Source organism: Serinus canaria, chromosome 17 (genome assembly GCF_022539315.1).
Source record: "Serinus canaria isolate serCan28SL12 chromosome 17, serCan2020, whole genome shotgun sequence".
Classification (NCBI taxonomy): Eukaryota; Metazoa; Chordata; class Aves; order Passeriformes; family Fringillidae; genus Serinus; species Serinus canaria.
The window spans coordinates 3,754,031-3,769,261 of NC_066330.1; the positions used below are offsets into that span (position 1 = coordinate 3,754,031).

General features: G+C 57.3%; 1 protein-coding gene across 2 annotated transcripts in view; it reads left to right on the top strand.

The window, feature by feature from the left end:
* Nucleotides 1-2,351: 2,351 nt before the first annotated feature.
* RALGDS (ral guanine nucleotide dissociation stimulator) overlaps nt 2,352-15,231 on the top strand; it is a 52,965-nt gene continuing 40,085 nt past the window's right edge. The window contains exon 1 of one of the 2 annotated variants that reach the window (XM_030231667.2): nt 2,352-2,568. In XM_030231667.2, the coding sequence (XP_030087527.1) occupies nt 2,551-2,568 (18 nt within the window). In that variant the 5' untranslated portion in view covers nt 2,352-2,550. Of the gene's footprint in view, nt 2,569-14,046; nt 14,350-15,231 lie in introns of those variants that run through there. The other variant, XM_018917659.3, reaches the window with a different exon arrangement.

A 15,231-nucleotide genomic window follows, 5' to 3' on the forward strand; every position in this document is an offset into this window, starting at 1 on the left:
CAGAAATGCAGGGAATTGCATGAAAACTGCATCACCACATGTAAATAAACCCCACTGCCTGGGGAGGTGATTGTGCTCTCAAGGTATTTCCCTCTCAAGCCTTGACCCAGCCTCAGAGCAGCAGCTTGTTGCCTTCCCAAGGGCCCCTTTTCCCTTCCATCTCTCTCTGCTCAGCTGGAACAGACTCATCATTCATAGTCCCTCTAATTTAAGCACCCATCTGACAGACTGTTTCTTTCCTTCTCCCTGCTGCTGTCTTGCCCAGTGCATCCACCCCCAAAGGGCAAATTTCTCTGTGTGATGTGGAACAGAAACTTCCAGCACTGAATATGACTTGAGGTGGGGCCAGACTCTGATCCTCTCGTTCTCCCCACTGATAGGACAAGAATCATTTCCACTTAGCCAGGTTCTTTTCCTCTCTGGTTTGGATTTCCCATAACCCTCCCACAGGTGACGTTCCCTGACAGTTTTGACCAGAAATGTCATTTTGTGCCACACAGCAGCAGTTATGAAAGGACTGGCTTAGTCAAACTCTCTGTGGGTGAGATCTGTGCCTGTGGGGCACGGAAATGAGATGATCTTTGAGCAGAGGGGATGAGGAGGGGTAAAAACATCAGTCACACATTCCCTGCACAAAACCAGCTTGTGCAAAAGCCACGTGCATCCGGCTGCCTTCATGCAGCTGGTGGTGGAAAGGAGCTGGAAGGTTGGGAGCTCCCTGCCAGGGCTGCTGGGTTCACTCCCCTGCCCTTTGTCTCACCTGTTTTGAAGGAGGGATTGTCTCTGTCTCTTGTTCTGTGTTTGCACTCAGTGGGGATTTGCTCCAATCTCAAAGGGCAGCTCTTAGCACCGAGGTTTTTATTTTCTCACTTGAATCCCACCTGCTCTGCTTCACCTCCTGCCCCAGCAAGTCCCCATGGGACCCCAGGGATGACACACACAGAGCAGCAGCTGCTCTCCAGGTGGAGTGACAGGGACAGTGAGACAGTGACAGTGACAAGCCGTTCTGGGGACAGCAGGAACTGGAGCAGGAGTCACAGGAGTGGGTTGGGTTGTACTTTACTCACAGTAAATCCCCAACCCTGGCGTTCTGCTTCACACAATCAAATGATTTAGAGAAGCATCACTAGAAAAACCCATCTGAAGAGTGACATTTGAATGTCTGCCTGCCCACCAGACTCCCTCCTTTCCCCACGAGTGTTGCTGTACTGACGTGACTTTTCCTGTGCTATATTTAGCTTGAACACAGATCCACCAAATGTCGCTGTTTTGTGTAAAACTAGTGTAAAGCCTTAGGAGTAAAAAGGCATTTTTAACCATAAATCTCTACTGCTTGTATGTCCACATCACCCCGCTCCTCCCCAGCTGAACCTCCAGCCAATTTAAAGCAAGCCAGATGAGTACAAATTACATTTAAAAAGTGCTTCATTCCGATGTGGCTTTTAGGCAGTTTTGCCAGCAGCAAATCACATCGTTCTCGACCTTTTGACGCGCGTGTTTTTCTCACTGTGTTTCTCTCTAACACCGTTACTATAATTAGAATGATGTTGCTCTGTAGCAGCATCTAGTGCCAGAGGCAGAGTCCTGGCAGCACCTTTTCCTTTCCTGGCTGCGCTCCCCGGCCGGAGCTGCTGGTTCAGCTGGCCCGGAGCCACGGAGGAGCGGCACGGGCAGGTGCACTGGGCTGTCCCTTGTCGCTCACTCCCGCTGTGACCCTGCAGAAAGGGAGGTGGCTGCTGGGGCCGGCGCGGGGTGTTGGTGCCCAGGACCATCCCTGCAGCGGCTGGGAGCGCTCGGCCACGGACTGGCGCAGCCTTCTCCTCCTGCCATCGCTGTAATGGCTCTTGTCATCGGCCTCATCATGACAAACGATGGGCACCGGAGCTGTTTCCAGGGCAACCCCGCTGGCTCCCGCGGGCTCCCCGTGCGCCCGCGGCTCCGGCAGCGCTGCCCCCCATGCCCCGTTTCGGTGCCGGGCTCAGCGGAGAGGAGCAGCCGGGGCTCCGTGTGGTGCCCTGGCTCCCTGCCCTCGGGACAGCCCGGGGGGGGCTCCCGGGGGTCTCTCTCAGCCACGGCTCCAAGCTCTTCTCCTGTTTGTACCGCACGCAGCGCCGACCCCGCTCCCCAGCCACAGCGCCCTCTCCCCCGCGGGGTCTGCACGGTGCCTTCCCACGGCTCCCGCTTCCAGGGGAAAACACCCCCAAAAAGCCAAGAGGTGCCCCGGGTAGCACGGGAGAGGTGCCCGCGGCTGCCCGCTGCGGACGCGCCCCCCTCCCGGTACCGGGGCCGGGCGGAGCCGGGAGCCGCCCCCTCCCTGCCGGCGGCTGCGCCCGCCCCGCTCCGCTCCCGCCCCCGCCCCAGCTCGGCTCTCCCGGCCGCGCTCGGCGCTCGGCGCTGGCGGCTCGGCGGGGGCGGCGGGGGCCCATGGCCGGCTCGGAGCATCGCCCCCGGCCGCCGGGCAGCGCGGCGGGGCCCTGAGCTCGGCCCCGGCGGGACCCGCAGCGGGGCCGGCGGCTCTCGGCGCGGCGCTGGGGCTATGAGCGGGGCACGATGATGATCGACAGCCAGGTGAGTGCGCGGGGCACCCGCCGCCTCTGGGACCCCGAACTGGCCCGGATTGCCCCGTGCGCTGCTGCCGGGCTCGGTCCCCTGCAGAGCCCTCGCCGCACGGGGCTCGGGGCGGCCCACGCGTGTCCGCGGCGGTGACTGATGGGGGCGCGGAGCCGGGGGGCTCTGGCGGGGCTCGCCGGGCTCTGTAGCTGCAGGTGTCCGTCTGTTGCTGCCTCTTGGGGCCGGGGTCACTGTACGTGCCAGCATCCCGGGTCCCCAGTCCGCAGTGGGGGCTTTGGCGAAGGAGAAGCAGCAGCTTTGGCGAGGGAGCGGAGGGAAGTCTGTTTTTCAATGTTTTTTTCTAGATTTTTTCGCTTTCTGTTTGTATAATGGTTAATGCGGCTGGGAGAAGAGGAGCTGAAGGATGGGGAACGCAAGGGACGCGGTTTGGGACAGGCTCTGAGGGCGCTGCGATGCTGCCGCAGCCGCTGTGCTGCGATGCTGCTGGCGCTGCCGCCTGCTGTGCCAAGCCAGGGCCGGCTCCCCTGGCACCGCTCAGGCCAGGGGGCATCAGCAGCTCCCTTGCCTCTGCCTGGTGTGTTTATGAGGCCAAAGAAGCTAAGTCGAGCCGAGGTGGGCTAAAGCTCTGCACTTCCAACCCCCTGGCGCTTTTGGGGTAGGGGAGGATGAAGCAAAGGTATGAAATTTGGGGGTGGCACCTGAGCATGACTCTGGGTTTGGTCCTGATGCTCCTCTGACTTTTTACTTTCTCTTCTTCTGATGTTTGGCCCCATCCCTGGGAAGGGGGGGCTGTGCTGCTGCCCTTGGGGGGTGCTGGGAGTGTAAGTGGGCAGCAATGGCTCCTTGGAGACCAGGAATGAATAGAGGGAAGGGCAGATGCTGTGCTGGAGAAGTGGGCTGGGATCCATTTTTGGACTGGAAAATGTGCATTCCAGAGCTGCCTCCTGCACCCTGTGGGTCTCTTTGGTCTGGGCCTCGTTCACCTTGGTCCAGCCCAGTAAACAAAAGCTGAATGAGCTCTCTTGGGGGCACGTGTGTGAGGCAGGCCCTAGTGCCACACCAGTGTGTGCTGGATGGTGGCATGTCCCTTTGGAAAGGGGGATTGGCGGCCAAAATACTGGAGTTGGGGTCCTGACCCTGCCTAGGGTCATGAACATGAGTTTTTTGTGATTATGGAGTGGGAAGATTGAGCTTGCTGGGAGATGCAGAACATTAAAGGTGTAAGGTTGTCTGGAAAAAGATGTCCAGAGCCTCCCAGGCTGGGGACTGCATGTGGCATCCTACAGAATGTTTTGCATTAAGGTCTCAGTTTTAGTCTTCCAGTCACGTTTTTTATGCTCACTCCATTTTATATATTTATTTATTGGTATATCTTATATGGGTAAACTGAGGCACCTAGAGATATTTGTTCCAGGCCCAGGATCCTGCGTGGGTGGAGAGCAGAGGTTTAAAATCCTGGTTCCTCCTGCTGAAGGGGATGAGCCACTCTGCCTTTTAAGGGGTGCAATTCATTGAGGTCCCGTTGTTTGTGGCTACCAGTTAAGAGGAATTTCCAGCTGCACCCGCAGCCGCACCCTGCCAGTTCTGAGGGCTGCACAGCTACATTTTTCATGCCTTGTAAATGTTCCTCTCCCTGGTTGCTAAGGGAAAGACCCACACAAACAACTGCTAAAACTGAGTGTTGCAAAGTAAATAAGCTGAGCAAACAAGGAGGTTTTTTTCATCTCTAAGTGCTGCAGGTGTGTTGTTCCAGGTGTCCCGCCATGTGAAAGCCAAGGCTCACGTGCAAGGGTGAACTTCAGCCTTTAAAACAGAAACCTGCTCTTGAGCTGGGTCAGAAGGTGGCTTCCATCCTGAACCAAGCTCCCAGAGCTGCAGGCTCATCCCCTCTGTCCCTCTTTGGCCGTTTGGGCGGGAGAAGGGAGCAGATGGTGGATGAGCAGCCTTGGGCTGGCTGGGGGCAGGACGCAGGGAGCTCAGCTCGGCGGGAGCTGCATTCGCCTGTCTCTTCCCTTTCATCTGCCCCCAGCGTCTGAAGTGGCTCCAGCGGCTCGGAGTTAACTCTTGCTGCTGCTCTGCAGGGGCAGGGGGGCGAGTTGGCAACAAGTGACAGCGAGGGAGGGTCCAGCTGGCAGCAGGGGCTGGGAGGCAGCAGGTGGAGAGATGCAAAGTCCCTCCTCGGCATGGCTCAGCCACTCCATCTGGAGCTCCCACTCACGCCCGAGTCTGTGTGCCTGAGCTGATCAGACATGAGCAAAGGATGCAGCGACTGCTGCAGGCTCCAGAATAAATCTCTGTCTGTAATGATGGATCTGACATCCCCTAGCTCGGTGCTGTGGGTTATCTCTGAGCCAGTCTGCTCAGTGGAGAAATGAGGGGCTTTTCAGGACTTTGGTTTTCCTGGGCATCGTTGGGGTTGCGTTTTTCATCTCCTCCTCGTAGTGTTTTCACTCTGTCATTCCCTAAATGGTGCCTGACTGCTGGACCTGATCAGGGCAATCAGGGCTTCTGATCTCAGGTGGTGATCCCCAGAGCAATCTGCGCTATCCATCAAGATGGATTTTGCTTCTGATACCTTTCCCATTGCTATAGCAACCCATCTGACGAGGATGCCAGCACGCTTTCCAGGCAGCCTGTGCAGGGAAACTGCTTCACCTGACACCAAGTGCCACCACTGGAGGGCAGGGCTGGTCAGCTGGAAGCTGCACACAGGCGCTGAGCCTGGAGGGGCAGAGGAGCTGCTCTCAGCTCCCTCAGGCTGACTCTGCTCTCCCAGGTGTCCCCACCACCTGGAGCTTCTCTGGGGCAGTTTTGCGCTCCCCTTGGGATGCCTTTCGCGGCTGCAGTGTGCCTGGAGCTCTGGACTTTGTTTGGTTTCCATGCTAACCCTAGGTTTCCTTGGAGGCAGCCCTAGGTAGGGCTGCTTTTCCTGCCTAGGGTTAGGGTTACCCCTAGGGTTAGCATCTGGGAAACCACAAAGCCCAGAGCTCCAGGCACACTGCAGCCGTGAAAGGCATCCCAAGGGGAGCGCAAAACTGCCCCAGGGAAATTCCAGGTGGTGGGAACACCTGGGAGAGCAGGGTCAGCCTGAGGGAGCTGACAGCAGCTCCTCTGCCCCTCCAGGCTCAGCACCTGTGTGCAGCTTCCAGGTGACCAGCCCTGTCCCACCAGTGGTGGCACTTGGTGTCAGGTGAAGCAGTAGGCGTAACCCTAACCCTAGGCCTAGGCAGGAAAAGCAGCCCTGGCCTAGGGCTGCCTCCAGGGAAAAAGCCATGCAGGCAGGCATGTTGGGGCAGTTTTGCGCTCCCCTTGGGATGCCTTTCACGACTGCAGTGTGCCTGGAGCTCTGGGCTTTGTGGTTTCAGAGATGCTAACCCTAGGTGGAACCCTAACCCTAGCCCTAGACAGGATGTGGCTGTGTGAGCCTGCTCTCCCCAGGCTGATAACACCCGAGTCTTCCTCATGGGCTTCTCGGGATTTCCGCTGTCCCTTTTTATCTTTCCTCTGCCGTGCAGTCCCGCTCCATTCCCACTCCCCTGCCATAACAAACACCCTGGGCTGGCGGCAGGAAGCAAACCCTGCAAAGTGCTGGAGGAGCCTGGCTGGCTCCCTACGAGCCCGGGAGGTCGAGGTCATCCCTGAGCACAGCCAGCAGGTCCCTTTGAAATCCCCAGCAGCCGCCCTGCCCCGCTCCTTTGGCCCAGCTGGCTCCGTCCCACAGCGGATTTCCCACCGAGTGTTTCCTGCCTGTCCCTCTCAGCAGTGTCCCACAGCTCTTCACTTCCCCGGGGGTGTGACACCCCTGGTGTGAATCACAACAGGCAGCCAGGGCAGGCAGGAACAGCCTGGTCACGCCTGGGGACTGCTGCATGTCCTGAATGACAAGGAACAGGGTCATAGCCATGTCCCTGAATTGCAGAAAACAGGAGCACAGGCATGTCCCTGAATTGCAGGGTCAGGGACACAGGCATGTCCCTGAATTGCAGGGTCAGGGACACAGCCATGTCCCTGAATTGCAGGGAGAGAGACACAGGCGTGGTCCTGAATGACAGAGAACAGGGACACAGCCATGCCCCTGAATTGCAAGAAACAGGAGCACAGCCATGTCCCTGAATAGCAGGGACAGGGACACATCCATGGTCCTGAATGACCGAGAGCAGGGACACAGCCATGTCCCTGAATTGAAGGAACAGGAGCACAGCCATGGTCCTAAATGGTGGGATCCACGAAATTTTCCAAATTTTTCCAAATTTTCCCTGTGCTGGCATCACTGGCCCCTCCCTGGCCACTGTGGGTGTCACAGCCCAGCTTTTTGGGGCATTTTTGGGGCATTTGGGGCATTTCCTGGGGCTGGGTGCTGCACAGGGTGGCTCTGACTGCTTACACAAGTCCCCTTTGCACTCTTCCCAGTGCTGCTTGAAAGGGTGTTTAGTTAATAGGATTATAAAGCTTTCCTGTCGTCAGGCAACGGAAATCAATGGAGGGCCCCTGGGAATGAGCCTCATCCCATTTACAGCCCAGCCCAGCAGGGCTGTGTGGCCAGGGCTGCTGAAGGGGGGACGAGCTGCCCCCTCCCTGGTGTCCCTCACACTGCTGGGGCCTCCTGGAAATAAGGAAAAAAAGGATGTAAAGTGTTCTGAACGCCAAGAACTGGAAATCCTTGCTCCTGTAAAAATGGATTTTTGCAACAAATGCGCCATTTTGGCCTTGAACAAAACGAAGACAAGACTTCAGATATCCCTCCCTATCACCCTGTGTATAAAGATGCAGATTCTTGGTGACCCTGCCCATTCCCAATTACCTCAGGGGATGCTTTTCCTCTGTGGAGAGAGAGCTTGTGGAGATATCTGTGGAGATAGAGCATTTCCCAAAGAAAATGGTAAAAAGCTGTCTGAGGAGTGGCTGAGGGCACTTGGCTTTTTGGCTGGACAAAGGGAGACACTGATGTCTGCACTTCCCTCACAGGAGCAGCTCTGATCTCTCTTCTCTGGGCACCACTGACAGCACCTGAGGGAAGGGCTGGAGCTGGATTGAGAAGATTTAGGTTGGACATCAGGAAAGGTTCTTCCCCCAGAGGGTGCTGGCACTGCCCAGGGAATGGGCACAGCCCCAGAGCTCCAGGAGTGCTTGGACACTGCTCCCAAGCACAGGGTGGGGTTGTTGGGGTGTCCTGGGCAGGACCAGGAGTTTGATTTGATGATCCTTGTGGGTCCAGTTTGGGATTCTCTGAAATGCAGAGGCTGCTCTCAATCCACTCGTGCCAGCTGTGTGTCCCACCAGCTGCAAGGATCCAGCTGGGACAGTGCCTGGGATCCCACAGGCACTCAGGATACTGATGCAGCCCCTGTCTGTCCCAAAGTGCTGCACAGGAATTCCTGGAACCCAGGAGTTTTCCCTTTCTCCAGTCAAAAATGCTGGCTTGGCCTGAAAGCTGAGAGCAGGTGCTGCTCTGCAATGCCTGGGGGGCTTTGCCCTCCTCTCTGCGGTCAGTAACATCAGCAGCTTGCCAGGATGGGCTCGTTCATGAATTTGTGGGATGCAAAGGGAGCTCCCAGCTGCTGTGCCCAGCATGCAGCAGGCTCCCAGCCCCTCCCTGCTGGGCTGCACGTTTCACTGCACAGGGGCAGGTCTGGAAAGGGAAGGGTCTTTGTGCTCTCTGGGCCCGTCTGCACCAGAGCTGACAGCCTCGGGCTCTGCTCAGCCCCACCCTGCCTCGTCCCTGCCCTCCCGCAGGGGATTCCAGGCTGGAATGCCTCTCTGTCCGGGTCTCACCCAGCAGGGAGAGCTCTGCGCAAGGCACCGGCTCCCCTTGCAGCCAGGAAAGCCATGGAACCTTCACTGCCACAGTGGGAGGGTGGGGAGTAGCAGGGAAACTTCCAGAGAAATCAACCTGCTTCAGGAAAAATCAACCTGCTTCAGGAAAAATCAACCTGCTTCAGGAATCTGGCCCTGCAAAAAGTGTTTCCCATGCCCTGGGCTGCTCGAGAGGGAACTGCACGTGGTGGAGAATTCTTTAACCCCTGGAGGCTGCAGAAAAGGTGAAGAGGGAGGATTGGGAGAGCCCTTGGCTCAGGGTGCAGGGCTGGAAACCTGCAGGCTGCCCCAGCTGTTCTGTTATCTCTGGAGCCCGGGGCTTGCTGTGTGCCAGGAGCAGCGGTGTGGATGTGCAGATAACCCCTTGGCCATGGGTGATGTGGGTTACAGCACGTGGGGAGCTGGGCTGTGTTAGACACCCTTAGGTTTGGAGCTGCAGGGGACATGGTCCTGCAGTGCCAGCTCCAAAGGCTGAGGTGTGTGCCCAGCCTGGCAAGTGGGACAGCCATGCAGGAGCACAGCCAGCCCAGCAATCCAGGCACCGAGCAGGTGTGAGCCCTGAGCCAGGGATTTCCCGGCAGCAGAGCCACGCCCGGGTCTCCCCGTGTGCTGCTCTGGGGTGGGGACACCACGGAGCTGTCACTGAAAGGGCTCAGTGTGGTGGGAAACCGTTCTGGGGTGAGCCAGGAAGGGTGATGGGAGCAGCCATGGACTGAAGGAGCTGTGTGGTCCTGTCCTCCTCCTTCCCTCCTGCACTGGGGTGGAACAGGGGCAGGAGGGAGTGGGGATCTGCCCAGGGACACGGGGTCCTTCCCCACCTCCTGGCACGGCTGTGTGGTGATGGAAGGGCAGGAATCCCCTCCTGAAGCAGCTCTGCGCACCCGGGGGCTGCTGCGGGGCTGTTCCCAGCCCGAGCTGTGTCCGCAGCATCGTGGAATCTCCTGAGGTGTTGCCATGACAGCCCCGAGCGCGGCTCCCTCCGGTGCCCACCGGGAGAGCTCGGCATCCCCTGGCACCGAGCTCCGCCGGGCACAGCGGGCAGCAGATCCCTTTCCCCGCCCTTCAGGGAAGCAGAAAGGTGCCGAGTGGGTTCCCGGTGCTCCCTTTCCCAGCCGGGAGCCGCGGTCCCGGTCCCCCTGCATCCTCTGCAGCCCCAGGAGCACGGCCGGTCCCTGTTGCTGCGGTGACAGTCTCCATGGAGACCGAGCTGCATCCCGGGCACCGCGGCAGGGGATGTGTCCCCCTCCCCACGGGGACACTCTCAGCCCCCAGGGGAGCGTGGAAATGGAAATCCCTCAAGTGTGTGGCAAATGTGTGGAGGAATCCCAAAGAAATTTAATTGGTTTTCCCCCACCCCTCCTTTAATGCTTGTTGGCTTTCACTCCACGCTGGTAATTGCTGCTCTGCACCTATTAAAAGGCCGTCTCATGCTTTGCACGGGCTTGATTGGGAATTAATTTTGCATCTCTATCTATTCTGGGGAGCAGAGGAAGTTATTCAGCATGCTGAATGCCAGACAGGTTTTCCAGAGGTGTGAGGTGCAGCACGGGCTGTGCCTGCTCTCAGGAGGGACTTTGAGGAAATGACAGTGGCTGCTCCAAAACAATGCCTAAAAACGAGGGTGCAGGGATTTATCAATGGGATTGATTCCCACAACTAGTCTGGGAGAAGACAGGTTGTGGGTGCTTTTGTGTATCCCATTAGAAATCCCTCCTGGATGTCAAGGTGATTTTGATTTTGACTGGGAATTAAGTATCCTACCTGCACATGGTCTGGAAGGCCCACCAGGCTCCATCTCCATGTCTGCCTCTCTAAACCTACCCACAGGCTTTCTGTAAACACCACATTTCTCCAGAGAAATGCTGTTTGGTTGGGATTTCTGTGGTTTTGAAACCAGATTTCCTCTTTCTATTACTGAGAAGTGTCAAAAGGGAAGAGCTGTTGGGATTTTCCATTTGCCATTTACTTGTCATGGCACTTTCCTTCCCCCTTTGCCTTTCTATCAGCCTCACACAGTGACAATAAACCTGCAGGTTTTGTGTCATTTCTCTCAAGCACCACACTCTGGTGCAGGATGCTGTGATGTTTGGACATGGAGTTGCAATTTCCTTTGAAAAACAAACTCACCATTGTAATTCCTGGGGAATTTCTTTCATTTTGTGGAGGTCTTTGATGCTTGACATCAAGCATTGGAGTCAGTCTTCCTTTGTGAGTCACTGGGTGTCAGGAATGCCCAGCTTCACGGGAGAGGTTGGTCACTGGGTTTTGGAGCATCCCAAACGTTCAGCAGTGCCAAGATCCTCCTGCTGAGCATGAGTTTGTCCCTAAAATCTGCTCAAAATGATGTTTTTGCAGGGTGACAGAGGCTGTTTGGACCTTAAGGAATAGCTGCACATCCCAGTGCAGGAGCCATTCTCTCCCTGGGGCAGCAGCAGAGCAGTTGGGAGCAGGATGCACCCAGCACAGGAATTGCAACCAATTTCCCCTGCAGTTGCTCTGTTCCTGCCAAGACTCTTACTGGAAAACTGTATTTTCCCAGTAATGGTTGCTAAGCACTGAGCTCTCCTGATGAGCTTTATCTGCTCAGCTGGAGCAGCCACAATAAAGCTCCAGAATGAAATGAAACAGGGAAACATCAGAGCCTGAGCTGGGGCTTCCCTGTCCTCCAGAGGCAGCACCAGGAGGAGATTTCCCCTTCCCCCTGGCAGGGCTGGCCCCTGTGGGGCTGCAGCAGCCCCTCAGTCCTGTGCCAGAGGGGAGGGCTGCTCTGTTTTCCCTGCTCAGGGATGGTTTCTGCTGGCAGATCTGGGATCCCAGCAGGGTTTGTGCTCACGTCAGCCAGGCTGGGGGAGCAGGAGGGTGAAGCTGTCGCTCAGACACCTGCGTAGGATCATCCTGTCGGGGCTGGTTTGACTGTGGGGTTTTGTTTTGTGTTTCTGCTGCAGATCTCCCAGTGGGAAGGGCTCAGAGCCACTCTGCTGCCTCACTGAGGGACTGTTCCATTCCCTGGTGACTGGGGCAGGTGGCTGGGGACTCTGGTGGGTGGACATGCATGAGCTGGCCCCAGCAGAGGAGGGGAAGGCTCCACATCATCTCAGGGGCTATGTGAATGCCCACAGCCTCTGGCTGGTCACCTTTGACCGCAGCATTCCCTGCACAGCAGCTCCCATGTCCCATCAATCCACTGTGTCCCATTCCTGCTGGTTTGGGATGGATCTCTGCAGCATCTCTTCTTTTCTCCAGGATTGTCCCTTTTGGCATCTTTATGGCTGCCAGGTGGGAAGTCACTGGGCTGTGGGGGCCAGCAGAGTGGACTGAGCCCTGGTAGAGGTGTGTGACAACCTCTGAGTCTGTCTCTAGCCCTGGAAGTCCAGGGAAGCCCTAGAAACCAGGGAACCAGCAGGTGATGGACTCCTGCACCTCCACACCACCTCTGCAGAGATTCCCATTCCCATGGTACAGATCAGCTGCTGAACAGGATGATGAGTTCCTGGGAATGGTAGCCCTTGGAGACTCTGGCACTTGAGTGTGAAATCTGTGTCTGTCTCAGGATGTTTGGAAGCTGCAGTCTCAGCTGACCAAGCCCTGCTTGTTACTGGAGAGTTGTTGTTGGAAAGCCAAGCTCTGGTGACCAATTGTTGCAGGCAGGTGAGTAACCCGAGCTGGGGCTGAAGCACAGGTTTGAATCACCTTTCCTGGAAGCAGAGCTGAGGGCACTGCCTGTGCTGAGGGCAGGGTTTGGTGCTGGTGAAATGTGGGACAATCCTCCGTGGGAATGCACTTTGCACTGAGTCACCAAGGAATCATCAAGGAGCAGGACAGAGACTGCCTGTGCCAGGGAGTTTCCAGGGCTGGGGCACTGCCTCTCTGCCCTGAAAAGAGTTGCCAAAATTCTCTCAGTCAGCAGCAGGGACATGGCCCTGGAAATTTTGCCTTGTGCACATGTTCCAGCTGTGATTTCCCCTGAAAATCCATTCCTGGGGCTGCTGCAGTGCTGCCTTCTCGTCCTCGCTGCTGCTCATCTCAGCCATATGGTAGATGAAAAATCTGCCTAATTTCCACTTAAAACTTAATTTATGGTGGTTTTATCCCTACTTGGTCTTGTTCCAGGCTTGCCCATTAGCTCCCATTCCTGCAGCGTGTAAGGGCTGGTTTTCTCATCCTTGCATTTCCCCCGGGAATGATGGGCCAGTCCCACACTCAGCTGGGAAGGGGCCCAGCTCCCAGTGCGAGTGGCAGGAGGGTCCGTGACTGTGTGAGACCCCTCTAACCCCGGCTCTTGGCTCTGGCTCCTGCGCGGATGAGTCAGCCCGGCGCTGGCTTAGCGCTGAGCGGGGCTCTGCCAAGCCCGGCTTACCTAACGCCGCAGGAATGCCTGGCTCAGCGGGGCTCCTCGGCTCCGCTCCTACACCCGGGCGTGCTGCGAGCCCAGATTGTGGCCTCGGGCAGGGCTGCGTTCGGGAAAGCTGGGAAAAGGCTGCACAATCCAAGACCTTTGCCCTGCAAGAGACTCCTCAAAGCCACCCCAAAGCGCCCAGGAGGAGCAGGGTCTGTTCATCCTGTTTATGTCACCCCTGCTGGGCCCAGCAAGAAGGGCAGTGTAAGGACACCAACTCCTGTTCGTCTGGGATTTTCACTGGCGTTTCACCTCGGTCCCTCTGTTGGGTGTGTGGGTGGCCCCAGTGTCTCCCCTGGTTGGGTGTGAATCAATGAACCCACCAAACTGCTCCTGTCCTGCTGCTGTCCTCGCTGGGAGGAGACACCCTGGGTGTCACCTGTGCCACTGAGCCTGGCCTCTGCAGCTGTTGGGGGTGAGGTGGTGGCTCATGGGCTTGGCCCAGGTTCCCTCCTGGTTGTGAGAGCAGTAACACCCGTGTGATCTGTGTCTGCAGGTGATAACACGAATTGCTCCATGTTGAGACACCCACCCCACTGCTGCTGTTGGTGAAAATTCTGTAGGAAGGTGATTTTCACACCCGATTTTGTGCCGTGCTTCCTTTAGCAGAGCTCCAGTTTGGATTCACAGGTTCTCTGGTGGGAAAGGCACTTGGGAATGCTCACCTGGGCAAAACCTTCCTCACACAATTGTCCTAGAAACAAAGTGATCACCAGCACCGATGGTCTCTCAGTGCCATGCTGCATTCTCAGTGCCACAAGGTTCCCGGGCACTCTGTGGATGTGAATTATTTAAGCCTCACTGTGGTCCTTGGAGCACAGGAAGGCGTTGAGCTGAAACTGCCTCTGACAATGGAAAACAGGGATGGGAGAAGAAAGGGGGAGGCTCCAGCTCCGACCATTCATTCTCCCTCTGTTTCACACCCTCTCATCCTTCCAGCTCTGCCTGTTTGCCTGTCACAACAGCCAGAGGGAAACGCTGTAAGTGCCGCAGACGCGGTTTGATCACAATCACAACCCAGCAGCAGGCAGGACCTGTTGTGCGTCTCCGAGACAATGCGCGGGCTCGGCGAGTGCCACGCATGTCGATGAGGCTGGGGAGCTCCCGGCGGGGCCGAGCCGAGCCGAGCTCACCCCGAAAGAAAGGAGAAGCTGGGGGCAGGCAGGGAGCCGGGGCAGGCTGGCCGGGGCCGCTTCCCCAGCCTCGCACACGGGCGCGCACACGGGCGCGCTGCTGGCGGGCGCGCACGCCCAGCTCCCGGTGCAGCTCCTCGCCGCTCTTTGATTCGCGAGGGAGGAAATAAGAGCTCGTAGGAGCGGCAGAAGCAGCAGCTGTTGGCAAGATGTGCTGACAAAATTGGACGGGGGGGAGAGAGAGAGAGAGATCTCCGATCGGTTTCGCCGCCTGGGCTGGACCTGCTCCCGGCGGAGGAGAGAGAGAGGAGGATGAGCAGCCCCTCCATCCCCGGGAAGATGGAGGCTAAACCTTTGTTCAACGTGCAGAAGGCTCTGGTGCAGCCTGTGCAGATGTGCATGTTGGATATCCCCCTGAGCGTGCAGGATGACGATGTGAGTAGAAGGCGAGGGCCGGCTCGGGGCCGCGGTGGGTGTGCGAGGGGCAGCGAGGTGCCGTGACCCCACCCCGGCACCAGCCGAGGGTGGTGAACTTCTGGCAAAGTTGACGGTGCCAAGAGGTGGCACCGCCTCCAGATGTGACCGTTTCCTCTCTCAAGAGCCGTATCCTGAGGCAGGCTGTGGCGCTTGCCAAATGCAGGGCACCAAAACGACAGGAGGGGTTTGGGAGGGAGGGAAGCTTTTCTCGTGTTGTGGCTCGATGCAAAAGGGAAGGTTTGCTGTGCGTGTCCTGGCTCTGCTGCCCTGGAGTGGCTGCTGGGTGTGAAACCTTGGTTTCTTGGTGGCTGCCCTGCCTGCTGTCACTGTCGCTGTCACTGTCACCACCCGTGGGCTTCGGTCCTGCCCTCCCGCCCTGCTGCAGCTGCAGGGTTTGGTTCGCCACGCAAAAATTGGTGTGGATTGCAGCATTGAGGGAGGCAGAGCTTTCCCAATGTGGGTCAGGGGATTCCTGCTGAGGGCTCCTCTTGCCACCTTCCCTCTGCCCCTCACAGAAACACACCCCGAGTCTGACTGTACATGAGGGACCCTGGGATAAAGCTTCTGGAGAACCCAAAATCAGGGGTGATGCTTTTTAGGGCTGGTGGGTGGTGAGTGATCGCTGTCCCACCTGTGTAAGGGTTTTGGGTGTGATCCAGGTGCTGTTAAAATTCGAGGCCAAACTTGCTCTGATTTTTGGAGCAGGGAAAGCCCATCTCTTGCTGTATGTGCTCAGGGTGTGTAGTGTCACTGCAGGAGCCTTAAATCTGGATTTTCTCCATGGCCACCAACTGTTCTGTCACAATCACTGCTACCTTCTCTCCAGCATTGTCTGTGTTT